This window comes from Gopherus flavomarginatus, chromosome 19 (genome assembly GCF_025201925.1).
Source record: "Gopherus flavomarginatus isolate rGopFla2 chromosome 19, rGopFla2.mat.asm, whole genome shotgun sequence".
NCBI classification, from domain to species: Eukaryota; Metazoa; Chordata; order Testudines; family Testudinidae; genus Gopherus; species Gopherus flavomarginatus.
In genome coordinates, this window is record NC_066635.1 from 3,400,770 (window position 1) to 3,423,722 (window position 22,953).

The 22,953-nt window shown below is 57.2% G+C and overlaps 2 protein-coding genes across 3 annotated transcripts in view; one reads left to right on the forward strand and one right to left on the reverse strand.

Annotated features, from left to right (window-relative positions):
* The window catches only part of LOC127037347 (fibrinogen-like protein 1-like protein), a 33,178-nt gene that overhangs the window by 4,225 nt on the left and 6,000 nt on the right, over positions 1-22,953 (reverse strand). The gene's annotated exons all lie outside the window — the stretch shown is intronic.
* Positions 4,223-9,749, forward strand: LOC127037349 (fibrinogen-like protein 1-like protein). The gene is made up of 3 exons (XM_050928964.1): positions 4,223-4,283; positions 7,142-7,252; positions 8,597-9,749. The coding sequence occupies exons 1-3, from the start codon at positions 4,280-4,282 to the stop codon at positions 9,274-9,276; spliced, it is 795 nt and encodes a 264-aa protein (XP_050784921.1). The 5' UTR covers positions 4,223-4,279; the 3' UTR covers positions 9,277-9,749.

Genomic DNA, 22,953 nt, shown 5'->3' on the forward strand with positions numbered 1-22,953 from the left:
CGCCACATTACCCAGGTGTGACATACCGAGGGGGGGACCCATCGGGGCTGGGGGGCTGTCACACAGCTGGGGAGTTTCACCCAGCTGGACGGGGTGACACGTCATAGACTCTGTCTCCCTGGAGCTGGTGACTCTGCTCCTCTGAGTCTCAGCCCGGGTGTCTCTCTGCCCTTCCCCCCAGTTGCCCCCGGGTGAGATGGGAGCGCCCCACGTTGAGTTCTGGACCCACAAGTGCTGGTGGGTTCCAATCCCAGCTGACCACGCCCACCTGCCCTAGTGCGGAGCAGAAGGGCCCAGCGCTACCCCACAGCCCCTCTGGCTCTCCGAGCCCGCTCTTACCCATCACCTCCCCGCAGCACGTCTGTCCCAGGCTGAACGCTGCTGCTCTGTGCAGAGAGGCCGTCCAAGTGGAGGCAGCACGTGGCTGGCACTTATAGCTCCTGCCGTATGAGGGGCAGGTACTGCTACCGACTGCTCCCCCTAACCCCCGCCCTGCTGCGCTCTGAGGATGCTGCCCTGCTTTGGAGCTGTCAGGAGTCTTCAACTGGAATTAGTTTGGAGAGAAACTGTGCTAAGGAGCCTTATCAGCCCTGGGCAGAGAATACCTGGGAGCCTGCCTGGGTCAGGCAGGTCTGGTACAGCCTCCCCCCAGATAAGGCTCTTCCCTGGAACTGCCACCCATGGGAATGAGGAATGATTCCCTCCGAGGTAACACCTGGGGCAGGGCAGGGCATGGCAGGGCATGACCTGCTCCCCTGGAGCATTAGGGCTTTCAGGTGTCAGAGGTATCAGCGGAGCAGGTTGTGGTTGTACGTTAAAGCATCAAAGAAAGTTGGGGGGCAGAGGAATTGGGTGCTGTGGCACCCCCCCCCCATGCCTGGGGCCTGTTTGAAAGGCAGAAGTCACACTGTCCCCTTTATCCAGGGTGTGCCCACTGCACCCATCTCATGTACTCCTCGGCACAGGGAGGGGGAGCATGTTCCCAGCTGAAGGATGTTCGTCCAGGACTCACCAACCCCTATTCCTGGATGAGCGAGTGAGCTGGGAGAGAGGTCGCCATGTAGCCTGCAATTGTCAGTGGTTTCTGGATTCGTCTGGGAAAGGGTTAACCAGGGGTTTAGTTTAGTCCGCACTTGGCTTTCTCGGCAGAGCTGGACTCTGATGGCAGGGAGGGATCCAGCTCGCACCCTTTCACCTGGCAGGGAAAGTTCCCCAAAAGTTAGGATGTTCTCATAGGCTATCATAGTTACTGTGACCTTGGCAGGGAGGATTGGTGCTTGTAGGACATTGGATACCTTCCTTCCTCCTAGAGCTGTGCAGTAACCAGAACATTCCCCTATAGGGAGAGGGTTTTGAGGGCCCTGGGCTTCTGGGAGCCAGGGCTTCTCTTGGCAGCCTGGAAGCCCAGGTGCCCCATCTGCCTGTCAAGAAGGCAGAAAGAGAGGTGGGCAAGTGGGTGAGCTGGCAGGGAGCCAAGCAGCTCTCCTTGCAAAACCTGCCTGCTTTCCGTCTGAAGGCTTGTCCAAATCGATGTGTTCCTGCGAAATGTTTGGATTTTGACAAGCTGGCAATTTCTGATGGAAAAATGGCTCCACTGGCAATTTCTGACCAGCCCCCCTCCTGACCGCACAGGTGCCCCTGTATGTTTGCTGAGCGTGGAATCAGAACAGACTTGACACAGGTGTTTGTACCCTAGTAGGGTGACCAGACGTCCCGATAAAATCAGGACCGTCCCAATATTTAGGTGTTTGTCCCACGTACCGAGCAATCTTTGGTCAGGACGCAATTTGTCCGGATATTTCGCCGGAAGCACGTTATTTCTTTTTTTTTTTGCTCCGCCGGCAGCACTCGTCTTTTTTTCTTTCTCCATCGTCAGACACCCCCCCCCCATGTGTCCCAATATTTTCTTCCTCTCATCTGGTCACCCTATGCCCAGGGATGCCATCTCAGGCCAGATCCCCCAGCTCCCTGGTGCTCACATTCTCCTGGTGGTGACGTCTGACCCTGGCGAGATGAAAGGCCTGTGCAGGTTGTTTCCAGCAGTGTGAGCTTTAGCTGCAGGCTTCTGTCCTCAGCCATGCCATGAACGAATCTGTCTAGCCAGGCTGGGCGTCCTGCCTCATATGTGGTCAGAGGTCACATGGGCCCTTCCACGGACTAGGTGGCAGCATCTGGCCTGGGGAAAACACAGACATCTGCCATGTGCTCACCCCAGAGATTTCTTTCTTTCTGCAAACTGAAGAGGCCTCTCTCCTGTAGCTGCAGCAGAGGTTGCGAGGAGGCCAGCAGGCCCTTTGGCCCCCTGCAGACTGGGGGAGGCCTGACCAGTAACTCTAAAGGCCAGAAGACCCGACGTAACAGGTGGGGAACAGGACTGTGACATTACGTTGCTGTTCCATGGTTTCTTTCTCCTCAGCTGAAGAAGAAACTGAGCCCTGAAGCAAGGCTGCAGACCGGCCTGGCCGTGGGGCTGACCCGGTATACACCAGAGAGTGGAAGAAGGAACAGTGAGGCTGGTGGGCTCCTTCTTCTAAAAAGAAAAAATCAGAGCATGTTTTTACATCCTGCTTTTGACTCCCCGGCCAGTGGGTGTGATCATTGCAGGTAGAAAAGTCAGCCTGTAAAGCCCGGCTCCTGCTCGCTGCTCCGATGGAGACTCCACTTCCCCTCTCCTCCCCATAAGGCAGGGGAACTGCCAGCCACTGCCTGTTACTGTCTGCACCCAGCAGCAACACTCCTCGGCCTCCCGCGCCCTCTCTTCTGCTGAGATCCCCAATCCCCTGCTCTGGGACCCTCTCTGCTATGGGGTCAGACATGCGGGGAGAGCAGGGCAGGTCTGTGCCCTCAGCCCCAGGGCTCTTGCTCAGAGCTCTGCCCACAGGTCCAGCCCTGAACATCACAGCATCAGAGGAGCTTCTCCAACTATCACTGCAGCTCCTCCTGTCGGTGCCCAAAGTGTGGGACTCGCACTCAGCCCCTGAGAGTTGGGAACATTGCAGAATGGCCCAACCCCGGCTGCTGGGAGAGGACGACCACCCCACCTCCCTGGCTGGGGGAGCTGCCATGATCCCCCCATCTGCCAGCCTGAGCACTGTCCTCTGCACACAAACCCCCAGACTCTCCCCTGCCCCCCACATCCCCCTGAGCCTCCCTCCTGCACCCATTCCCCTGTACCCTCCTTAGCCTCCCTCAGCTCCCCACACACCTGCCCCTCAACCTTCCCCCACATTCTCCTGCCCCCACATGCCCCTGCACCTCCCTGAGCCGCTCTCATGGCCCACATGATCACCTCCAACCCCCTCAGCCTCCCCTCTGCCCCATCTCCCGCCTCCCTCAGCCTTCCCCCTGCCCCCCACACTCCCTGCCCCCCTCAGCCTTCCCCCCACACTCAGTGGCCCCCTCTGCCTTCCCCACTGCCCCTGTCAGCCTTTCCCGTGCACACTGTCTCCCTCATGCCCATATCCCTCTTTCCCCCTCAGCCTGTCCCCACATCCCCCTGCAACCCTCTCAGCCTTCCCCCCACATCCCCTCACAGTCCTCAGTCCCCATGTGCTGTCCAGTCCCCGAACCACACGGCGTCAGCCAGGCTGCCCATGGGCTCGGCTTCAGCCTCCTCGAGCCCAGGGGAGGTGGCAGCCAGTGGGAGGAGGGCAGCCTGCCTGCCACATGCAGACAGAGCGTGGGGACGTGGCGGCCCTCACACAGGCCTCAGCCCCGCTGGCAGCAGTGGGAGATGGCGAAGGGACAATTGGCGAGTTGGCACCTTTGGCCATGTTTCCATGGGAGAGGTGAGAAGCCCCCACAGACGGACATGAGACCAGGAAAGAGTTTCACAAGTGTTTAAAGACGTCACCGATCTTTAGGCACTTAAGTGACTTAGCCACTCTTGAAAATGTTACCAGAGTTTTCAGAGGGCTCATCAGCTACTGGGTCAGATTTTCACAAGAGCTCAGCCCCCAGGTAGGCACCACAGGACATTGCTGATAAATTAAATCCCTGGCTCACACCTGCCTGACTTCAGAAACGTTGGCATTCTTGGAGAGGAGGGAGGGAGCCCAAGAAGTCTAGCATCTGCGGTAAATAAAGGATGGGCAGATGTTCCGGTGGGGGCTCCCTCCCGGCCCACAGGCCAGGCTTGAGGCCAGCAGTTGAAAAAGCAAGATAAGCTGGGTGTGGAGTGGCACTTTCCCCATAAAGGGATGAAGCCCTGGCTCTGGTTTCTGATGTGGAAGTGGAACGCTTCAGGTTGCTAATTCGTTAGCTCAGCTGCAGCCTCGGGATGGGTGAGTGTTATTGAAATGCTCAGCATTTCACGCAGCCTGGAAAGGTAGGGCCAGAGCCCGGGAGTGGGCACCAGAGCCCCAGGGGAGGTGCAGTGGCAGGGATTCTATCCGGCCCCTGTGGGACACCATGCGCCCTGAGTGCCTGGGCACAGGAAGGAGCGTGCCCAAACAGCTACAGTAACTACCTCATAGAGAGGGGCAGCCTGCAGCCCAAGCTGGTGCACAAGGGGAAGGGGAGCCCTGGTGCATCCTCTGCTTTCCCGACCCTGCCTGGCCGAGGCACAAGGGATGGGGGTGCAGGTACATGCTGCTTTTCCTTTGAAAGGGAGCAGCAGTTCCCCCAGCAAGTGCTGGCTAGCTAGGCATCTGGCAATGCCTCCTGGTTGGTAAAGGGTGCCCCCGGGGCCATGGGGTACCAGGAGCCTGGCAGGGATCCCCTGCCCAGCACTCTGCTAGACCCTAGGCAGGAATCCTCCCTCCCTGCCCCAGGGACCTTTGGGGCCAAAGTATTTTAGAACAAAATGGAACCAGCATAAGCCATGTTTTAAAAATGGGGAAACTGAGGTATGGTGCAGTGTAATGAATTTTCCAAGATTGTTATTTCACTTCAGTTCCAAACGTTGTAATTCTGACTTGTCAGACTCACTGAAATCCTTTGCCTCTAAAGTGTTAACCCTTTGCCTGCTGTGGGGTTACGCATCTCTCTTCTCTCTCACAATGATACCCGAGATTGCTGGCAGCGTGTCATAGTCACTCGGGCTGTGACATTGTCGGAAGAATTTGAGTTCCATCTCCAAAAAGAAGGTGTTTCCAATGAAATCTGTCTGTGGAACATATCCGGGCACTGTTTCCATTGGAACAGTGGTTTCTGCATGTTGTTCACACTGTGTTCTCTCTCTCCCTAATTCATTTGCACGTTTGTATCACGGTCGCTTGGGGGATTAGTTTGGTCACTTGTGGGGTCACTTGTGGGGTTAGTTGTGGACTTTCTAACTTTGCAACCCCACATGAATACAATGATGACTGACAGAAAGGACGGTGCCAGACTCCGGTGTGACTTTAACCCCAAAAAAGCTGCTGTTTTGCAACTGTAATGGGCCGGCAGCCGCTGTGATGAAACTTGGGACCTCTGGAGCTTAACACGTGAGCCTCTGCTGCAGGGTTCTCAAGCTATTTACCACTGCGGGCTGCATATGCAGTGCTCTGTGTTATGTGAGCTGTAGCTGCACAATGTCTAACACCAGGGCCAGGACAGATATACCTGGGGGTGGGGGTGAATCAACTGGTTTCTGTATAAGAGCCTGGATTGCTCTGGGCTGCTGATCCCTGCAAGGTCATTGTGAATCCCTGCTCTCAGTGCTGGAAGTGGCCTGGGAAAAGCACGGGTGGGGAGGGGAAGGGGTGTCTATGATAATCTCAGCTGAAATAAATGGCCATGCACTTGGTAGAGCAGTGCTTGCAGTGCAGCCCTCAGTGACCCAGCTCCATTTTGAACTCTTTTTGGCCGGGACTGTGGCCCCTAGTGACTCTGCCCACTTTAAGCCTGGCCTGAGCTGGGCCCACAGAACAGCTGCAGTGTCAGCAGTGTGCCCTGCTCTGGGCTGCTGGGCTGCAGTGCAGGGGGCAGCTCTGTGCCTGGCGTGTGGCACACAGCAGCTCTGTGCCCTGGGCACCTCTCACCTGGAGCTCGTCTGAGAGGGGGCAGAGCCCTGCTGGAGGCTGCCCAGCTGCTGTCTCTGTGTGGCTGAGCAGGCACTGCCCTCCGGCTGGTGATAGTGACTGTGGACGGGGTGCAGCTGGGACAGAGGGAGTTGCTCCGAGCGCTGCTCAGTACAGCAGGCACCAGGAGCATGCCCTCAGCCCCATGTGGGGCTTAACACTGGGGCACTGTCCAGGTCAGTGAGGGTCACTGCTACGGAGGGCATTAGAGCTCTGGGGAAGAGACTGCGCGAGAGGGGAGAGGGAGAGGGCTGCTCCCCGTCCTGCCTGCTGTGGCTGCCCAGTCGGGCACGTGTCCCTCCCTGCCAGCTCCAGGCAGTCAGGGGCAGGGGTGATCCCACCCACCAAGCCACGCGGGACCCTGCTTGGGAACCTGCCCACAGGACAAATTTCCACCTTGCACTGGCTGTTGCTGACAAATAATGGTACAAATGTGAATGCAGTGCCTTACAGGGCAGCCTCCTGCTCTGGCTGTGAGCTCTGGGTCCTGGCCAGCGGGGATGGGCAGGCAGGTGCTGTCTGCTGCAGGCGGCCCAGGACTATGCTTATCCCCTCCAGAGGCTAGTGGGGGGCACGGCCCCCCATTGGTCCAGATGCCCAGCAGCGAGGAGGCAGCACTCTCCTTGCAGCAGTGCAGGGCAGGGAGAGAGGAGGCGGTTCAGCTCCTTCCCCACCACACGGGGCTGCTTCACCTGCCTTGCTGGCAGGGAGCGCTCCAGCCGGCTCTGAGCCGCCCGGGACCCTGGAGCCAGGCAATCGGAGCCACAATCTTTGAATACTTTTAGCATGCAGCTGGGTCCCAGCTGTGTGCTAATCGGGCCGGCTGCAGAGATGGAGTCAGTGGCAGGGCCAGGGGAGAGGTGAATGGTGGGCTTCACCCCGTCCCCACACCCCCCATGCTGAGCCCCTTTGAACATCCAGCCATGTCCTGCGGTGCCTACCTGGGGGCTGAGCTCTTGTGAAAATCTGACCCAGTAGCTGATGAGCCCTCTGAAAACTCTGGCCTTAACGTCTAAGGGTAACATTTTCAAAGATGGCTAAGTCACTTAAGTGCCTAAATCCCGGTGATGTCTAGTGGGATTTAAACACTTGTGAAACTCTTTCCTGGTCTCATGTCCAGCGGTTTCTGTCCCCTGCAGGGTTCCAGTCCAGCTCTCTCCTGCTTCTGTCTGCGCTGTCCATGATGGTGCTCCTTTGCGTAGCCCCCGTGCAGGGCAACGGTGCCCTGGCCCACAAGAAGGTTGAGAGGGGTGAGTAGAGAACCCGTCGGAGAGCTTCTATCATCTGCCATATCCGAGATCAGGGCATCATGGGCCTGATTCTGCTCCTGTCCCACATACTGGTGTCACTCCTATATCCACTCATCCGCTGAGTGCACCTTCCAGCCCCCACCCCCGCCAGCGCTGGGCCCAAGGAAACGCTGAGTTCTCCGAAGGGTTAACAAGGCCAGCCCACGCTAGTGAGCGCACTACTCCCAGAATGGGCCAGCCGGGTGAGGGAGGTGCTCCTCGACTGGCTGTTTGCTTTACAGAGCTTTGTTATCCCGCCACCGGCAGTGACTGAAGAGCGTTGGTACCAACCGCAGGGCAGCGCATGGGAACCAGGCCCCCCCACCCCCAAACTGGCTGGGAGTTCTACACTTCAGTCTCACCAACTCCTGCTCTAAGCGAGCTAAGCTGTCCCTTAGGGCTAGCCCAGGCTAACAGCTGGGGATCTCTTGCTCATGCCTAGAAGCCTTGCCCCAGAGTCCAGGCTACACTGTTAGGGGGTTTCATTCCCTTCTCCCCACACCTCCATCGGCTCTGGGAGCTGCTCGGGGGCTTGCCCAGGCAGGCCAGGGACTGAGCCAACTCCAGAGGTGGCCCTGAACCCCTGCCCCCTGCAGTGCTCAGCAGCTCCTCCTCGGCTCAGGAAGGAGGCTCAGCTATGGGGGAGGGGGCCAGAGGTGGTGGGGCACACGGGGATTATCTAGGGGGTAGGGGAGCTGGGGGGCTCAGGCTCAAGGGAGGACCCTGGGGAGGGGAGGAGCAGTTATACCAGTATAACTACAGTGCTATCATTCTCCTAGGACCGTTCCAGACAGTTTCTGCCCCAAAGACAAACCCTTCAAAAGGGTGTCTGGAATTTTCAAAGGCGCCACAGGGAGTTGGGTGCCTAAATCCCACTGGATTCCAATCATAGTCGGGTGTCAAACTCCCTTAGGCTCTTTGAAAAATCCCATTTAAATTGTCACCTATGGGTTTCATCATTAACATTCACTGAATGGATCTGGCAGTGTCTCCCCCACCCACCCCAAACTATTTCTTCAGCAGCACAGACGCAGGAAGGATACAGAGCCTTGCTTTACACTTGATTCATCTCTTCAAGGTTTCTTCAAAACCAGTAGAGCAAGAAACTATTATTTTATTTTTTTGGTAAAATGGAAGTGTAAGATCTGGAGCCAGATTCTGTGGCCAGGGCGGATTCTGTGGATGTAGTATTGTGAAATACCTGCCTCTAAAAACCCAGCCTCCAGTTACCCCAGGCTGATTTGATTGAGCTAGCTGGTGATCTCCCCCCTCCGCCCCCTTAACCTGATGTTTGTGGCATTTCAGGGTTCCCCAAAGACTGCAGCTACATTCCTAGGGACAGCCCCAGTGGGATCCATGTCATCCAGCCAGCAGGCTCTCCCCCTCGGGTGGTGTGGTGTGACATGGACACCGAAGGCAAAGGCTGGACCGTTGTCCAGAGAAATTCTTACAACACAGAGATCAGCTGGAAGGAGTCCTGGAGCACCTACAAGTATGGCTTTGGGAACGTGCAGCAGGATTACTGGCTGGGCAACGAGTACCTGTCCCTGCTCACGCAGCAGAACACCTACAAGGTCCGCTTTGTTGTGGAGGACAAATCCAACAACACCCGCTACGCGGAGTACGACATCTTCAGTGTTGAGGATGAGTCCAGCGGGTACCCACTGAGGCTGGGCAGGCACACTGGGGATGGCGAGGACTATCTCACCACCTACCACTCCGGCCTGGGGGGCATCCACGACAACATGAAGTTCAGCACAACTGACAAGGATCAGGACCAGACCAGTGGGAATTGTGCAAGTAGCTACGGAGGCTGGTGGTACGACAAGTGTCAAAACGTCCTGCTGAATGGGAAAGGCTACATCTACTGGGCAGGGTTCTGTAAGAGTGGCGAGTGCAAGTCTTCCCTCATCCTGATTAAGCCAACAGATGTGTGCTGGGTCCGGAAGGAGGAGCCCATTCTCCCTGGGAGCCAGCACCGCTGAGAAGGGGAGACAATATTAGATCAGGCACAGAGCGCCCTCCCCCACCTAATTAGTGCGGTCTCTGCAATGCCTCCACTCTACTCACTCCCTTCCCTGTTGGCTTCTGCATGGTAAATCCCCTGGAATAAACTCTGAGAGCTGCCCCTGCCAGTGTGTTCGAATGACATGAAGAGCATGATTGGGGTGTATCCCTAGACCCCCACTTCCACTCTGCCTCGCTGGAAGCATATCACTCACTACAACTTTGGGCCTACAGGTACCTCTGCTTCCCCCAGCCCTGCCACTGCCCCTTGGCATTTGTGATCAATGAATCATGGCACTGGATTTCTAGCAACTGTTACTGAGCATTTAAATGGTAGATGACTCAAAGCCAGGACTTCACATCTGAATCCTGCATGTATTGGCAGTGGTGAGTTTGGGTTCAAAAACCTGGCCTCTGTGTTTTTAATAAATATGGTTATTACATGAGAAAACATTGCACCAGTAATTAATTGCAGATAAACCACTAGATTAGATAGACATGCAACAAAACCACACAATAAAGATATTGGTGTCCCTCTTCAACCCAAGGGGCTAGTCAAAGTTTGGGGTCCTGAGGATGTTCCAGTAGGGAGCAGAAACTGACAATGGAGTCTGGTAATTTTTTGATGTTTTGTTTATTTACAAGGAACATACATAGTCCTGCTTCTCCAACACAGCAGGAACCAACAACAAGGAATAGCCTCCCTGCTCTCAGCACCAAGCCTCCGTAGCCAGCACCTGGCCCAAAAGCTCTCTGTGCTCCTCCCAAGATCACACCATGCTCACAGGCTCTGCTCAGCTTTCCTGCTCCGCTTCCATGTCTTGGCTGCACTGCCCGACCTGTCTCTCACACACTCACCAGGTCACAACAATACTCGGTAGACTCCTCTGCCCACCTGGTGCTCATTTCTGGGCCCACTCCATCATGGCTTGTTCTACACAAGGCCCCCTTACCTGTTGCTTCCAGCTGTCTTAAATGAAGCATGCATCCTCACAGCTGCATCCATGAGATTTTAACTCCACCCATAGCAAGGTATAATCCAGCTCCTAGCAATGTATTTATCCATCAGGCTGACATCCTCTGAACATTTCCTGCCTGTCTGGCTTCAGCCTTCACTTCAATAAAAGTTAATTGTGACCAGCTGCTGAACACCATTAATGCTGACAGCCCGGGGCAGGAACATCACCCCAACCAGGGAAAGAACAGGCTGAAGAATAACTACATGTATTCAAGTCAGCTGGGCCTGATGAAGTTCACATTAGGGCAGGGGTCCCAAATGGGGGCCAGAGCCCAAAGATGGGCCATGACATAGTCCTGGCTGGGTGAAGATGGGGGTGGAATATGAAGAGGCATTGCACCTCCTTCCTCCCCCCAAAAAACCTTGCATCTTTTCATTCCCCTCCTGACCATGGCCCTTCAGTGCATCCCCAGGACACATGGCCCTGTCTAATTGGCCTTCCTGACAGAGCCTGCCTGGAGACCGTGCGTAGGGGGAAGTTTGGTGGGGCAGGTTTGGAAAGAGGGATTTTTTCAGGGGGAGGGAAGCTGGGAGCCATTGAGGTGCAGCTGGAAGGTTTCCTCCACCCCTTCCTAGGGTGCAGACAAGGGGGAGGGATTGTTATTTTGCAGTTGGGAGTATCAGGGACCCCTCCCCCCGTGCACTGAGCTATCCCCTCCATCTCGGTTTCTGGTGGGGAGGTGGGGATGTGCTGTTTTGCAATGGGAGAGTGGAGGATCTCCCTCCCCAGGGCACTGACCTCTCCCCTTCCCACCTCTCATCTCCGCTGTCCGTGCTGGGAGCCACCTCCACCCCTCACTCTGCCCATTGCAGGCTGCGCTTGGGGCCCTCCCCAGCCAGCCGTCCCTTGCCAGGCTGGAGCATGACACTGCATGTGGGGACATCCTCAGCCTGTCCCGGGAAGCCGGCTCGCTCAGCGGTATTGCTGACTGGGGGCTTAGGGCTCCCCTGCACCATTCCCCCCAACTTGGGGTCCCACCCACACCCCAACTCCCCCGGAACATGGCTACCCCTCTCCTTCTGAAACAACCTGAACTCTTCATATGCCACAGCCCCCCTCCCCCCCATGAGCCACCTGTGAGCAGCGCCCTCCATCTCAGACCAAACTGCTCTCGGTGTCACACCCCCACACACGCCTCAGGGCCAGGCTAGCGCTCTCTGGGGCTGGACCTCTGCTGTGACTGGGGTAACAGGGCCTGCTCCTTTCTCTGCCCGTCTCTCCCCAGCTGGAGGGGGCTGCAGGAGAACCAGGCCCTGGCGCTGCGGCCGTTCCAGGGCTGAGCGGAATGTGCCGCGCCTGCCATGGGTGACAGGCAGCACCGAGGGACCTCAGCCACCTCCCACTTTGGCTCGACTGGGGGGTGAAGTCTGGGCTCTTGTTGCCCCTGACTCTCCAAGGGAATGGGTGCTGGGCACTGCTGTTGGGGAGCAGGGGTGGCACCTGCCCTCAGGCCCCAGCACGCAAGGGGCAGGGTCAGGAGGGCAGAGGAAAGATGCTCCCAGCTAGTACATACCAATTACAGCTATGGAATAATGAATCATTTTCCTGCAGAAGTGTGAGTGGGGGGCCGCAGTGCCCAATGCAGCTGCACTGCAGGGCCTCATACGTAAGGATCTACTGGAGCGATCTCAGAACCAATCTCAGTGAGTCTCTTGGCGAGCTCCTGGAGGCTGGGGGAGGGTGCAGGGGATGGGCGAAGGGCAAACACAGCACCTGTCTGGAACAAGGGAACCAAGGAGGAGCTGGGAATTCCAGACCAGTCAGCCCAACTTCGAGACCTGGGAAGATACTGGACTAACATAGGGGCCAAGCCCTTTGTAAGCCCCTGGAGGGGAACAGGCTGATGAGCAGGGATGTGGGCTACAGCGTATAGTGCCACAGCCTGGGTCTTTCCCCACCTGCCTTCTCCCCCCCACATGCTCCAAGCTACTCAGCCCTCATCGGTGGCCACTGAATACACTGGGGGTGGGGGCGGACTGCTAGGCTCTGCTGCCCAGTGGGTATGCGTCACTGTTTTTGTCCCAGCCCGAGATGGAGGAGAGGTCTCTAGGGTGGGGGGGTCGGAGGGTGAGCCCCCCTCGCACCCTGAAGCGGCGGCTCCTGTCCTGCAGGGCTGGACCCTGCTCTAGCAGCTCAAAGACTTGCTTGGTGGGTTACTCTGAATGGGGGAGGGGGGTGTAGCCATCTGACCATGCCGAGAAGATAAGGGGGAGGGGACATTGGGGGGTCCCCGCTTTGAGTAACACTCCAAAGTGCAGATGGGATGCTCCTGCCAGGGCCAAAGGGGTGAGGGGTCCAGAGGCCAGGGAGGGGGGAGTGTTCCCAGAGGAGCCATAAAGGAGTGGAGCAATTGAGGAAGGAAGAAGGGGGTTGGTGCAGCTGGGAGCTGGGGGGGCTTTGAGCTGCTCTGCAGGGTAAATGGACGTGGGTGTTGGGGGCAGCAGAAGAGCCTTGGGGGCACAAGGGGTGGTGGAGTGACAGGGGGCACAGGGCAGGGGTGAAGAAGGGGGTGGGGGAAGGAAGTGGTTGGGGATGGTGAGGAGTGGGGGGTTAAGAGGTAGGGTTATTGGAGAATGGGGCCAAGGAGGGGGTGTGGGACTTTGGCGAGTGGGGGGATGGTCTGGGCAGTGTGATTTTTATTGGGGTGTTTGTGGGGTTGCGCAATGGGGTGGGTTTTTTGGGGAGCTGGGGATGGAGTGGTGTGGAGAGGCAATGGGAGGGAGGGGGCCTGATGGGAGGTTTGGGGGAGTTGGATTTATTTGGGGTTTTGGGGTAATTTAGTTGGAGGGATTGGATGGATTGAAGTGGGTGGCTGGGGGATTATTTGGGGATTAGATGGAGGTGGTTTAAGCAGAGGTGGGTGGGAGTTGGGCAGGTGGGTTGGGGGACTATACAGGGATTGACTGGGGGCTGAGGGAGGGGTTATTTGAGAGTATGTGGAGAGGGGTTGGGTATGCACTGAGGAGGGGGGTAATTGGGGGTCTGGGGGGGTTGGGTGTGGGCTGACGTGGGGTTTGGGAGGAGGAGTCTGGGGGGATTGGGTATGCACTGAGGAGGGGGTAATTGGGGGTCTGTGGGGGGTTGGGTGTGGGCTGATGTGGGGTTTGGGGGGTCTGTGGTGGGGGTTGGGTGTGCACTGAGGAGGGGGGTTAATTGGAGGTCACGGGGGGTTGGGTGTGGGCTGTCATGGGGTTTGGGGGAGGAGTCTTTGGGGGAGTTGGGTATACACTGCGGAGGGAGGTTAATTGGGGGTATGTGGGGGGTTGGGTGTGGGCTGATGTGGGGTTTGGGGGGTCTGTGGTGGGGGTTGGGTGTAGGCTGACTTGGGGTTTGGGAGGAGGAGTCTGTGGTGGGGGGGTTAGGTGTGGGTTGACATGGTTTTTGGGGGGAGGGGTCTGTGGGGGGGTTGGGTATGCACTGAGGAGGGCGTAATTGGGGCTCTGTGAGGGGGTTGGATGTGGGCTGATGTGGGGTTTGGGGGGGTCTGTGGTGGGGGTTGGGTATAGGGTGATGTGGGGTTTGGGGGGAGGGGTCTGTGGTGGGGGTTGGGTGTGGCCTGAGAAGGGAGGTTATTTGGGGGTCTGTGGCAAGAGTCCAGAGGAGAGCAACAAAACTGATCAAAGGACCTGTGAGGAAAAGTTAAAAAAACTGGACATGTTTAGTCCCAAGAAAACTAGACTGAGGGGGAACCTGACAACAGTTTGCACACGCATTAAGGTCTGTTATAAGGAGGATGAGGTCAGGTGTTCTCCATGGCCATTGAAGGTGGGACAAGAAATATTGGGCACAGAGGAGGTTTCGGTTCAATATTGGGGAAACTTTGTAACTCTAAGGACAGGGAAGTGTCAGAACAGGTCACCAAGGGAGGCTGTAGAGTCCCCATCCCTGGCGGTGTTTAAGGACAGGTTGGATGCTCTATCATGGAATCATGGACGCTCTAGGTTTACTTGGGCCTGCCTTGGAGCTGGGGACTGGACTAGATGACGTCTCCAGGTCCCTTCCAGCCTGACATTTCTATAATTCTATTTCAGGAGCCATGGAATTGATACAGAGCGAACCATCGGAACCACTTCCTGCCCACCACCCTCTGTTCTTCTAATGCTTGTTTATAAAGTCACAGCAGTTCTTGGTGGGGGAGGTTGTTATCCAACAACACCCTCTGAGGCTGGAGGCAGAACAGGAGCTTTGTTGCCTGTAGCAGGGTGAACGTTCAGGCTCCAGACCGGCACTGCCCTGTTCAGGGTTTGCCACTGGGGAGGGGACACAGCAGCAGAGGGGCAGACAGAGGCCTCAGAGTGGCAGTTTTGGTTAGAGAGAGATGAACTCTGCCGGTGGTCACATGGCCCAGAACTGCTCCTGAAGCCTGTCTGGCCCAGAGTGGGGTTTACACATCCCATCAAAGGGAGTTGCTGTTGCCTTTGGAATGCCCCAGATGATGCCAAATAACAGGATTTTCAAAAATCTACCTGGTAAAGACTCTTCAGCTGCTCCTGGCATGGGGCCTCTCCCTCCCCTCTGCAATACCCCCAGGGCCCTGCATCTGCTTTATTTCTTCTCTGCCATCTCAGCATGTTCCTGACAATGGCACCACGCCTGTGGATTGCTGAGCAACCTTAAATCCTACTAGCTTCAGGGACTGGTGGGTGGTGAGGGTGTTCAGACTTTGCAGGGTGTCACGGACTCACAGATCGTGCCACTCTTGGCCCTGTGCGGTCCGTGGGAGGTGCCCCTTTCAGTGAGACAGCCCTTCTCGGGGGTCCACAGTCTCTCTCGGGGTCAGGCCCCTCCACCTCCTGGAGCCGCACCTCTCTGAGCCTTAGCACGTCTGTCTCTTGCTGTGGGCCCCCTCAGGAAGTCCACGCGCTCTGGACCCCCCAGGCTTCTCACCCCCAAAGGGGTTGATGCAAACCTGTTCTCTAGACCGGAGTGACTCTCAACCAGCATAAAACAGGAGGGTTTATTGAGAGTTGAACACAGCACAGGAAACTCTCAGGGCCTCAGGCCTGGCCTCTCAGAATAACAGCATATCCCAGTCTCCCCTGCAGCCAGGTGGGCTCTGCCTGCTTCCCCTCTCCAGCCCAGAGCCTCCCCTGCTTCCCAGCTGGGCCTCCAATATCCTTGGCCCCAAGCCCCACCTCTGTCCATTGTCTTCTCTCCAGATAAACAGGGTCGTAAACTGGAAAGCCTGGGTCTCCTCTCCTCTCAGCCCTCCTCTGGCTGGAACCGGCTGGTCACCGGGTCCTTTCTCTGCAGCCCATTGTCCTCCCACTGGCCAGAACCGGCTGGATCTCCTGAGCTGGGTCTCCGGGTCACCAGGTCACCAGTCGCTGGGGTCTCCATCCTCCAGGCCATCAGCCGGGGTCCCGAGTCCCTCTCTGGTCCTCTGTAACAACAAACTCCCTCTCCCCTCACCTTGTTAAACCAGTAACACCCGGGGACATGGAGTCCCACCCCCTGTGCATGCAAACCACTGGAAAACACAAAAAACCCTAAGAAAACCCCCCACTTCGTCACACAGGGCTTGGCTTTGTTTTGGGCACTGGTCAATAACTGTAGCCCAGCACCTTTGCATCTGCTGCTCCAGCCTGGCTGATGCTGAATTTCCATAGTGCAGAGGTTCAGCTGGGACAGGTGTCCAAAATGTTGATACTTGTCTCAAGATAAGTAGGATGTGGTTGGTTTGGAAATCTTATAAAATATCAGGGGTGGAAGGGACCTCAGGAAATCATCTAGTTCAATTCCCTGATCAAAGGAGGACCCCTCCCCAGACAGATTTTCCCCCCAGATCCCTAAATAGCCCCCTGAAGTAATGAATTCACAACCCTAGGTTAAGCAGGCCATTGCTAAAACCACTGAGCTATCCCTCCCCTCCTTGTCAGGTCAGCCCTTCTCACCACTTTCTGGCATTTCTGGGGTTTGGCCTTAATGGAAATCCAGGGAGAAAGCCTCATGCTACTGCTGCTTCTGGGTCCTATACAAACCAGGAAATACAGGACCACAGTTAATAAGAGCAGCTCAAAAGATCATTTTTGCTGAGCCCAGCCCTGCACAGATTTCTGGCTTAGGTTTGCATTTTCAGCAAAAGTTCTTGTGGTTATTTTCTCCCAACCCCTTCGTGTCTCCATAATAGCCAGCCACCCCATCAGTTGCATCCTGGTGAGCTCCAAGGACAGGGCTGAGGGACAGAGGAGCAGATACACAACACACCTGCCTTCAGTTCCTTTGGGTGCAAGTTCCTGATTGCATGGATGAGTCCCATTCAGATGGGCAGGTTCTGTGTGTCTGTGGTGAGAACTGGGGCTGTCAGGGCCAGCAGGCAGGTGAGGAGCAGGAGACGAGCGCACGGGGCAGCTGAAAAGGGACGAGCCGGAGTGAAGCCTGAAACACAAATGCAGGGGCCAAGAATCCCAATTCCTCCATCCTGGACAGAAGAAGTCAAATACTCACTGATGGACAATTGGTTCAGATTCTGGAACTGGTTCCTTGTACAGAGGAACCTCAGAGCGGTGACAGAGCACTGTATAACCAGAGTCTGGTGGCTGTCTCTCACCCTGGGCTCTCCCCAGTATAGGCTGTTGTTCACACTAGTAAAATGATGTTAAAATGCTGAGCAGGAGCAAGGAAGAGGCACAAAAATGACATGTGGCCTAGCCAGCACGCCTTCAAGCAGGCAACCCGAGGGGCTGCAGCTAGCAGTTCAGAGGTCTGTCGTTAAGGAGGAGGTAGCCTGCATTTCATGTTTTTGCTCTAGCAGACAAAGGTGTAACGAGAGCTAGCAAAGCTGATATTAGAAACCAGGGCCAGCTCCAGGCCCCAGCATGCCAAGTGCGTGCTTGGGGCAGGATGCCGCGGGGGGCGCTCTGCCAGTTGCCCAGAGGGTGGCAGGCAGCTCCGGTGGACCTCCCGCAGGCATGCCTGCAGAGGGTCCACTGGTCCCGCGGGTCCGGTGTAGCATCCGCAGGGACGCATGCGGGAGGTCCACCGAAGCCGCGGGACCGGCGAGTGGCAGAGCACTCCCCGTGGCGTGCCACCGTGCTTGGGGCGGTGAAATTGCCAGAGCCGGCCCTGTTAGAAACATTGAAATTGAAAATCAATGTCAGTGTAGAAGAGTGATGGGACGTCACCCACCGGAACCAATCTTGCGGGGACGTGGGAATTCACTCTCACCTGGCCTCTGGGGATGGAGGTAGCACGTGGCTGGCACTTATAGCTCCTGCCATATGAGGGGCAGGTGCTGCTACCGACTGCTCCCCCTAACCCCTGCCCTGCTGCGCTCTGGGGATGCTGCCCTACTGTGGAGCTGTCAGGCGTCTTCAACTGGAATTTGTTTGGAGAGAAACTGTGCTAAGGAGCCTTATCTGCCCTGGGCAGAGACTACCTGGGAGCCTGCGTGGGTCGGGCGGGTCTGGTACAGCCTCCCCCCAGATAAGGCTCTTCCTTGGAACTGCCACCCATGGGAATGAGAAATGATTCCTTCCAAGGTAACACCCAGGGCAGCCAGGGCAGGGCAGGGCATGGCCTCCTGCCCTGGAGCATTAGGGCTTTCGGGAGTCAGAGATGTCAGCAGAGCAGTTGTGGTTGTACGTTAAAGCATCGAAGAAAGTTGGGGGGCAGAGGAACTAGGTGCTGTGCCATTGCACTTGATCAGCTCAATTTGAAAATGTCTTTCAGAGGAAATCCAGATGTATACATTTGACATGTACACACACACACACACACACTCACACGTGCACACTAACACATGCGCACACATGTGCACACACGCATACACATATGTACACATCCACACACACACACTGTCCCTGAAGCTCCCCAGAATGAGACTGACGGAGTGGCTGGCTATTATGGAGGCACGAAGTGGCTGGGAGAAAATCATCAACAAGAACTTTTGCTGAAAATGCAAACCTAAGCTGGAAATCTGTGCCACGCTGGGCTAAGCAAAAATGATCTTTTGAGCTGCTCTTTTTAAGTGTGGTCCTGTACTACCTGGTTTGCATCGGACCCAGGCAGGAGACTGGGCTGCTCTCAGCTGTAGAAGTCATTGGAATGAGCCAGGTCGGAATGAGCCAGGCCCTCAGGGCCTTCAGGAGGAGAAGTGAAACCCACTGCTACCACCAACTGCCCCAGCAGTCACTGATGGGCACCAAACCACATCCTTCCAGTCAGGCAGTTTCATATGCATGTCAGACCCTTGGTTTGCCACTCAGACACCACAGTGATGGGCACAGTAAGGACCAAGAGAAGTTAAACAGGCAGACAGACAAGGAAACAGTGTCCTTGGCTGCAGGTGTGTGTGTGGTGCAATTGCTGGCTGAAGGAACAACCTTAATTCCTGCATCTTCTGTCTGTCAGCTCTCAGCTATCATTCGCTTGGCAGCCTGAGCACCGATTTCTAACGCAACGTTTTCCTCTGGCCTATTGTTGTTCTCATGGCCAGGGGTGCCTTGGCCCCTGGTGTCAGGATGGTGCTAAGGAGGCTGCTTTTCAAAGGTCCCTAACTAGGGTTGCCAACTTTCTACTTGCATAAAACCAAACGCCCTTGACCCAACCCCTGTCATGCCCCTTCCCTGAGGCCCCACCCCCACTCACTCCAGCCCACCTCCCTCAGTCGCTCGCTCTCTCACACCCTCACTCACTTTCACTGGGCTGGGGCTGGGGGTTGGAGTGCAGGAGGGGGTTAGGACTCCGGCTGGGGATGCGGGCTCTGGGATTGGGCTGGAGATGAGGGGTTTGGAGTGCAGGAGTGGGCTCAGGGCTGGGGCAGAGGGTTGGGGTGCGGGTGTGGGGTCTGGGAGGGAGTTAGGGTACAGGACGAGGTTCTGACCTGGGGCAGGGGGTTGGGGTGCAAGGTGTGGGGTCTGGGAGGGAATTTGGGTGTGGGAAGGGATCTGACCTGGGGCAGGGGGTTGGGGTGCAGGGTGTGAGGTCTGGGAGGGAGTTTGGGTGTGGGAGGGAGTTTTGACCCGGGGCAGGGGGTTGGGGTGCAGGGTGTGAGGTCTGGGAGGGAGTTTGGGTGTGGGAGGTGGTCTGACCTGGGGCAGGGGGTTGGGGTGCAGGGTGTGAGGTCTGGGAGGGAGTTTGGGTATGGGAGGTGGTCTGACCTGGGGCAGGGGGGTGGAGTGCAGGGGGGGGTGTGAGGTCTGGGAGGGAATTTGGGTGTGGGAGGGGGTTTTGACCCAGGGCAGGGGGTTGGGGTGCAGGGTGTGAGGTCTGGGAGGGAGTTTGGGTGTGGGAGGTGGTCTGACCTGGGGCAGGGGGTTGGGGTGCAGGGTGTGAGGTCTGGGAGGGAGTTTGGGTATGGGAGGTGGTCTGACCTGGGGCAGGGGGATGGGGTGCAGGTGGGGGTGTGAGGTCTGGGAGGGAATTTGGGTGTGGGAGGGGGTTCTGACCTGGGGCAGGGGGTTGGGGTGCAGGGTGTGAGGTCTGGGAGGGAGTTAGGGTACAGGAGGAGGTTCTGACCTGGGACAGGGTTTCTGGTTGCGAGCTCTGACCAGGCGGCACTTACCTTAGCCAGCGCCCTGTCAGCGGCACACCAGCCCCACGGCAGGCCCCTGGCTCCGTACAGCTCCCAGAAGCGGCCAGCATGTCTCTGCAGCCCCTAGGAGGAGGCATGGCCAGGCAGCATTGTGTGCTGCCTGCACCCACAGGCCCCACAGCTCCCATTGGCCATGGTTCCCGGCCAATGGGAGCTGCAGAGCCAGCACTCGGGGCGAGGCCAGCGCATGGAGCTTCCCTGATTGCCCCTGCACCTAGGGGCTGCAGAGACCTGCCGGCTGCCTCAGGGAGCCCCGCAGAGCCAGGGCAGGAAGGGAGCCTGCCTTAGTGCCACTGTGGCGCCGACCGACCGGACTTTTAATGGCCCGGTGGGTGGTGCGGACCGGAGCTGCCAGGGTCACTTTTAAAGCAGGCGTTGCAGTCGAAAACCAGACACCTGCCAACGCTGTGTCGAAGGCCCTGATTTGTGAGTGAGCTGAGACTCCAGCCTCCTGTGCTAAATGAGCTTCCTAAACCTTTTCCTGCACCCCCTCCCCAATCCCCCCCTTTTACCTGCTTCGTCTGCCCGGTGTGGGGTGTTGTGACCCCAAAGTGTGAGTTCCCTGCCACAGAGCCTGTCCTCTTGTCCCTGGGGGTGCAGTGCCCAGTCCTAGGCACCCTGCCTCCAGACTGGGTGTGACAAAGTGGGAATGGTCTTAATGTTTTCTCTGAATACTGTGGGTGCCTCAGTTTCCCCTATGCATTTCTTAATTATCTAGGTGATGGGATAAGAGTGTGTGATTGTTGCAGAGCCCAAGAGGGCAAGTGTGATGGCGTCTACACAGAAAATGGCCGATACCCTGTCTCCTGGCAACTGATGGCCTGGGCCCCACCCTTGCAAGGTGCCAGCTGAAGGTGTTGGAGAACAGAGAGATTAGGTGGCCTCCTGGCCCGGGAAAGACCCAAAGGCCAGAGGAGGGGCTAGAGAGTTTCAGTTTGGAGCTGGCTCAGGAAATGGAGGGAGGCTCAGCATTGGGTCTGGGCTCCCTGCCCCCAAGATGGACCTGACTGAGGGGTCCTGTTGTCTGTACCTACAAGCTCTGGTTTGGACTGTGTTCCTGTCGTCTAATAAGCCTTCTGTCTGGCTGGCTGAGAGTCCTGGTGAATTGCAGGAAGTTGGGCGTGCAAGGCCCTGACTCCCACACCCTCCGTGACAACTAGGGCCTCCGGGTAACGCTGCAGTAGGAAGATGTTATCACTGTCTGAGTCGCGTTATCACTATCTCCTCCGGCCTTTGGGTGGGTCCCTGCTGCGGATTTGCTTGTTTCCCACAGGGTCTAATGGCCCCTCTGCCCAGCCTGGGGCTGAAATGCCACAGGTTTGTTATCCTGAGAGAGCTCAGCGTCCATGTGACCAGTGCCAGGAACACATGGAGCCCACCCTGGCCCACCCTGCTCTGGGCACACCCTGGATCTGACTGTCAACTGAGGGGTGAGCACTGGGCATATAACCAATGTTCTGACTTGAGCCCAGCCTCATGGCCCAGCGATCCTGGCCTGTTCTCCCCCCACAGGGGACAGACCCCACAAAGATGGTTGGCCTGGAGGAGGGTTTGGCTCCTGTAAGTTTTCAGGAGATGCTGGCAGGGCCGGACTCCAGACCACAGCCCAAGGGACCACTGAGCACAATCACACGGTGACCACAGCCACAAGCTGCTCCCCATCTGTGCTGGATGAATGATGTCACGTGAGACACAGAGACAGCGCTTGGGAGCCACAAACCCTCTGCCAGCTGGGCAAAGCTGGGAATGTGACAAGACAACACACCTTCGGGTGGATGTTCCTGCTTGCATGGGTGGGTCCCTGTAAGATATTCAGGTTGTGTATTTCCAGGGTGAGAACTGGGGCTGACAGGGCCAGCAGGCCGGTGAGGAGCAGGAGACGAGGGCACCGGGAAAAGGGAAAAGCCGGCGAGAGGCTGGGAACACAAACCCGCCCTTCAGGAGTCGCGACTCCCAGTTCCCTCTGCCAGCACAGGGCCCCCCTGGAGCAGCCAGCTAAGAGCACACTCCGCTGCTCCTCGCTCACAGCAGCACAGGGGTGCTGGGGAGCCAGGCGGGGCAATTGGGAATGTGGGGCAAGGTGGTGATCAGGGTAAGGGGAATTATGGGAGAGAAGAGCATTGGGGGAGGAGTGGCTGGAGGACTGGACCAGGGTTGTGGGGGCAGCCTGTGGGTCTGGGGAGCCCTGTGCATGGTTGCTTGAAGCTGCAGCCTCTGTTCCCTGGCACAGCCCTATGGGAAGCCCTAGTTGCCTTGCTGTGGAGAGTCACTGTTGTCCATCCCCCTGCACACAGACATCCTGCCTCAAGGCTCCCCCCAGATTTCCAGAGCCCTGCTTAGCCCTGCCTGCCCCCATCCCTGCTCTGCCCATTGCCTGTCTCCCAGGGTCCAACCCACGCCCCGTGCTGCCCAGCCAGCATCCCTGGCTCACAGGGGCTCTGCAGGGAGCAGTGGGATCAGACAATGCTGCTGAAGAGAGAAGATGAACGTGCCCCTTTTCCACTGGCAGCTTGCATGTAACCTCACAGCCTGGGAATGTGACTGGCATCAGTGCTGCGCGCGGCTCAGGAACAAAGAGCAGTGATTTCGCTGCTAACGTCCCAGGTCCCAATGCCCCCGGGTGCTCTGAGGGGAGTGTGAGAAGCGGGCCGGGAGCCAGGGAGATTTCAAACCAGAGCATTTTCAAATGTTTCCTATGAAATGATTGATCAGCAAAGCTGAATGATGGTGTCACACAGAGCAGCTCCACGGTGATGCTGAGGGAGGGGGCACTGATCCCCTCAGAGAACTGGGCCCTGCTGAATGCAGGGGCATGATGGATGAAGAGCCAGGCCCTGTGCCAGGTGGCATGAGAGCACCAGGGGCCTCTTTCCTCCCCTCCCCCTAGCTTTGTCGGGGCAGGGTTCCTACCTTGGGCCCCCGAAAGCACTAGGGAAAGGGACCAGGCCTGTGGGCCACCATAGGGGCATTGTCCTCCGCCAAGGGGTGCGGCCAGACTCCTGGCTAACTAGTGTGCAAGCTGCCATGGGAGCATGCGCTAGCTGGCACAACAGACTGCATCTTACCACACAAGCAGTGGGATGCATCCAGCCCAGTGGTCT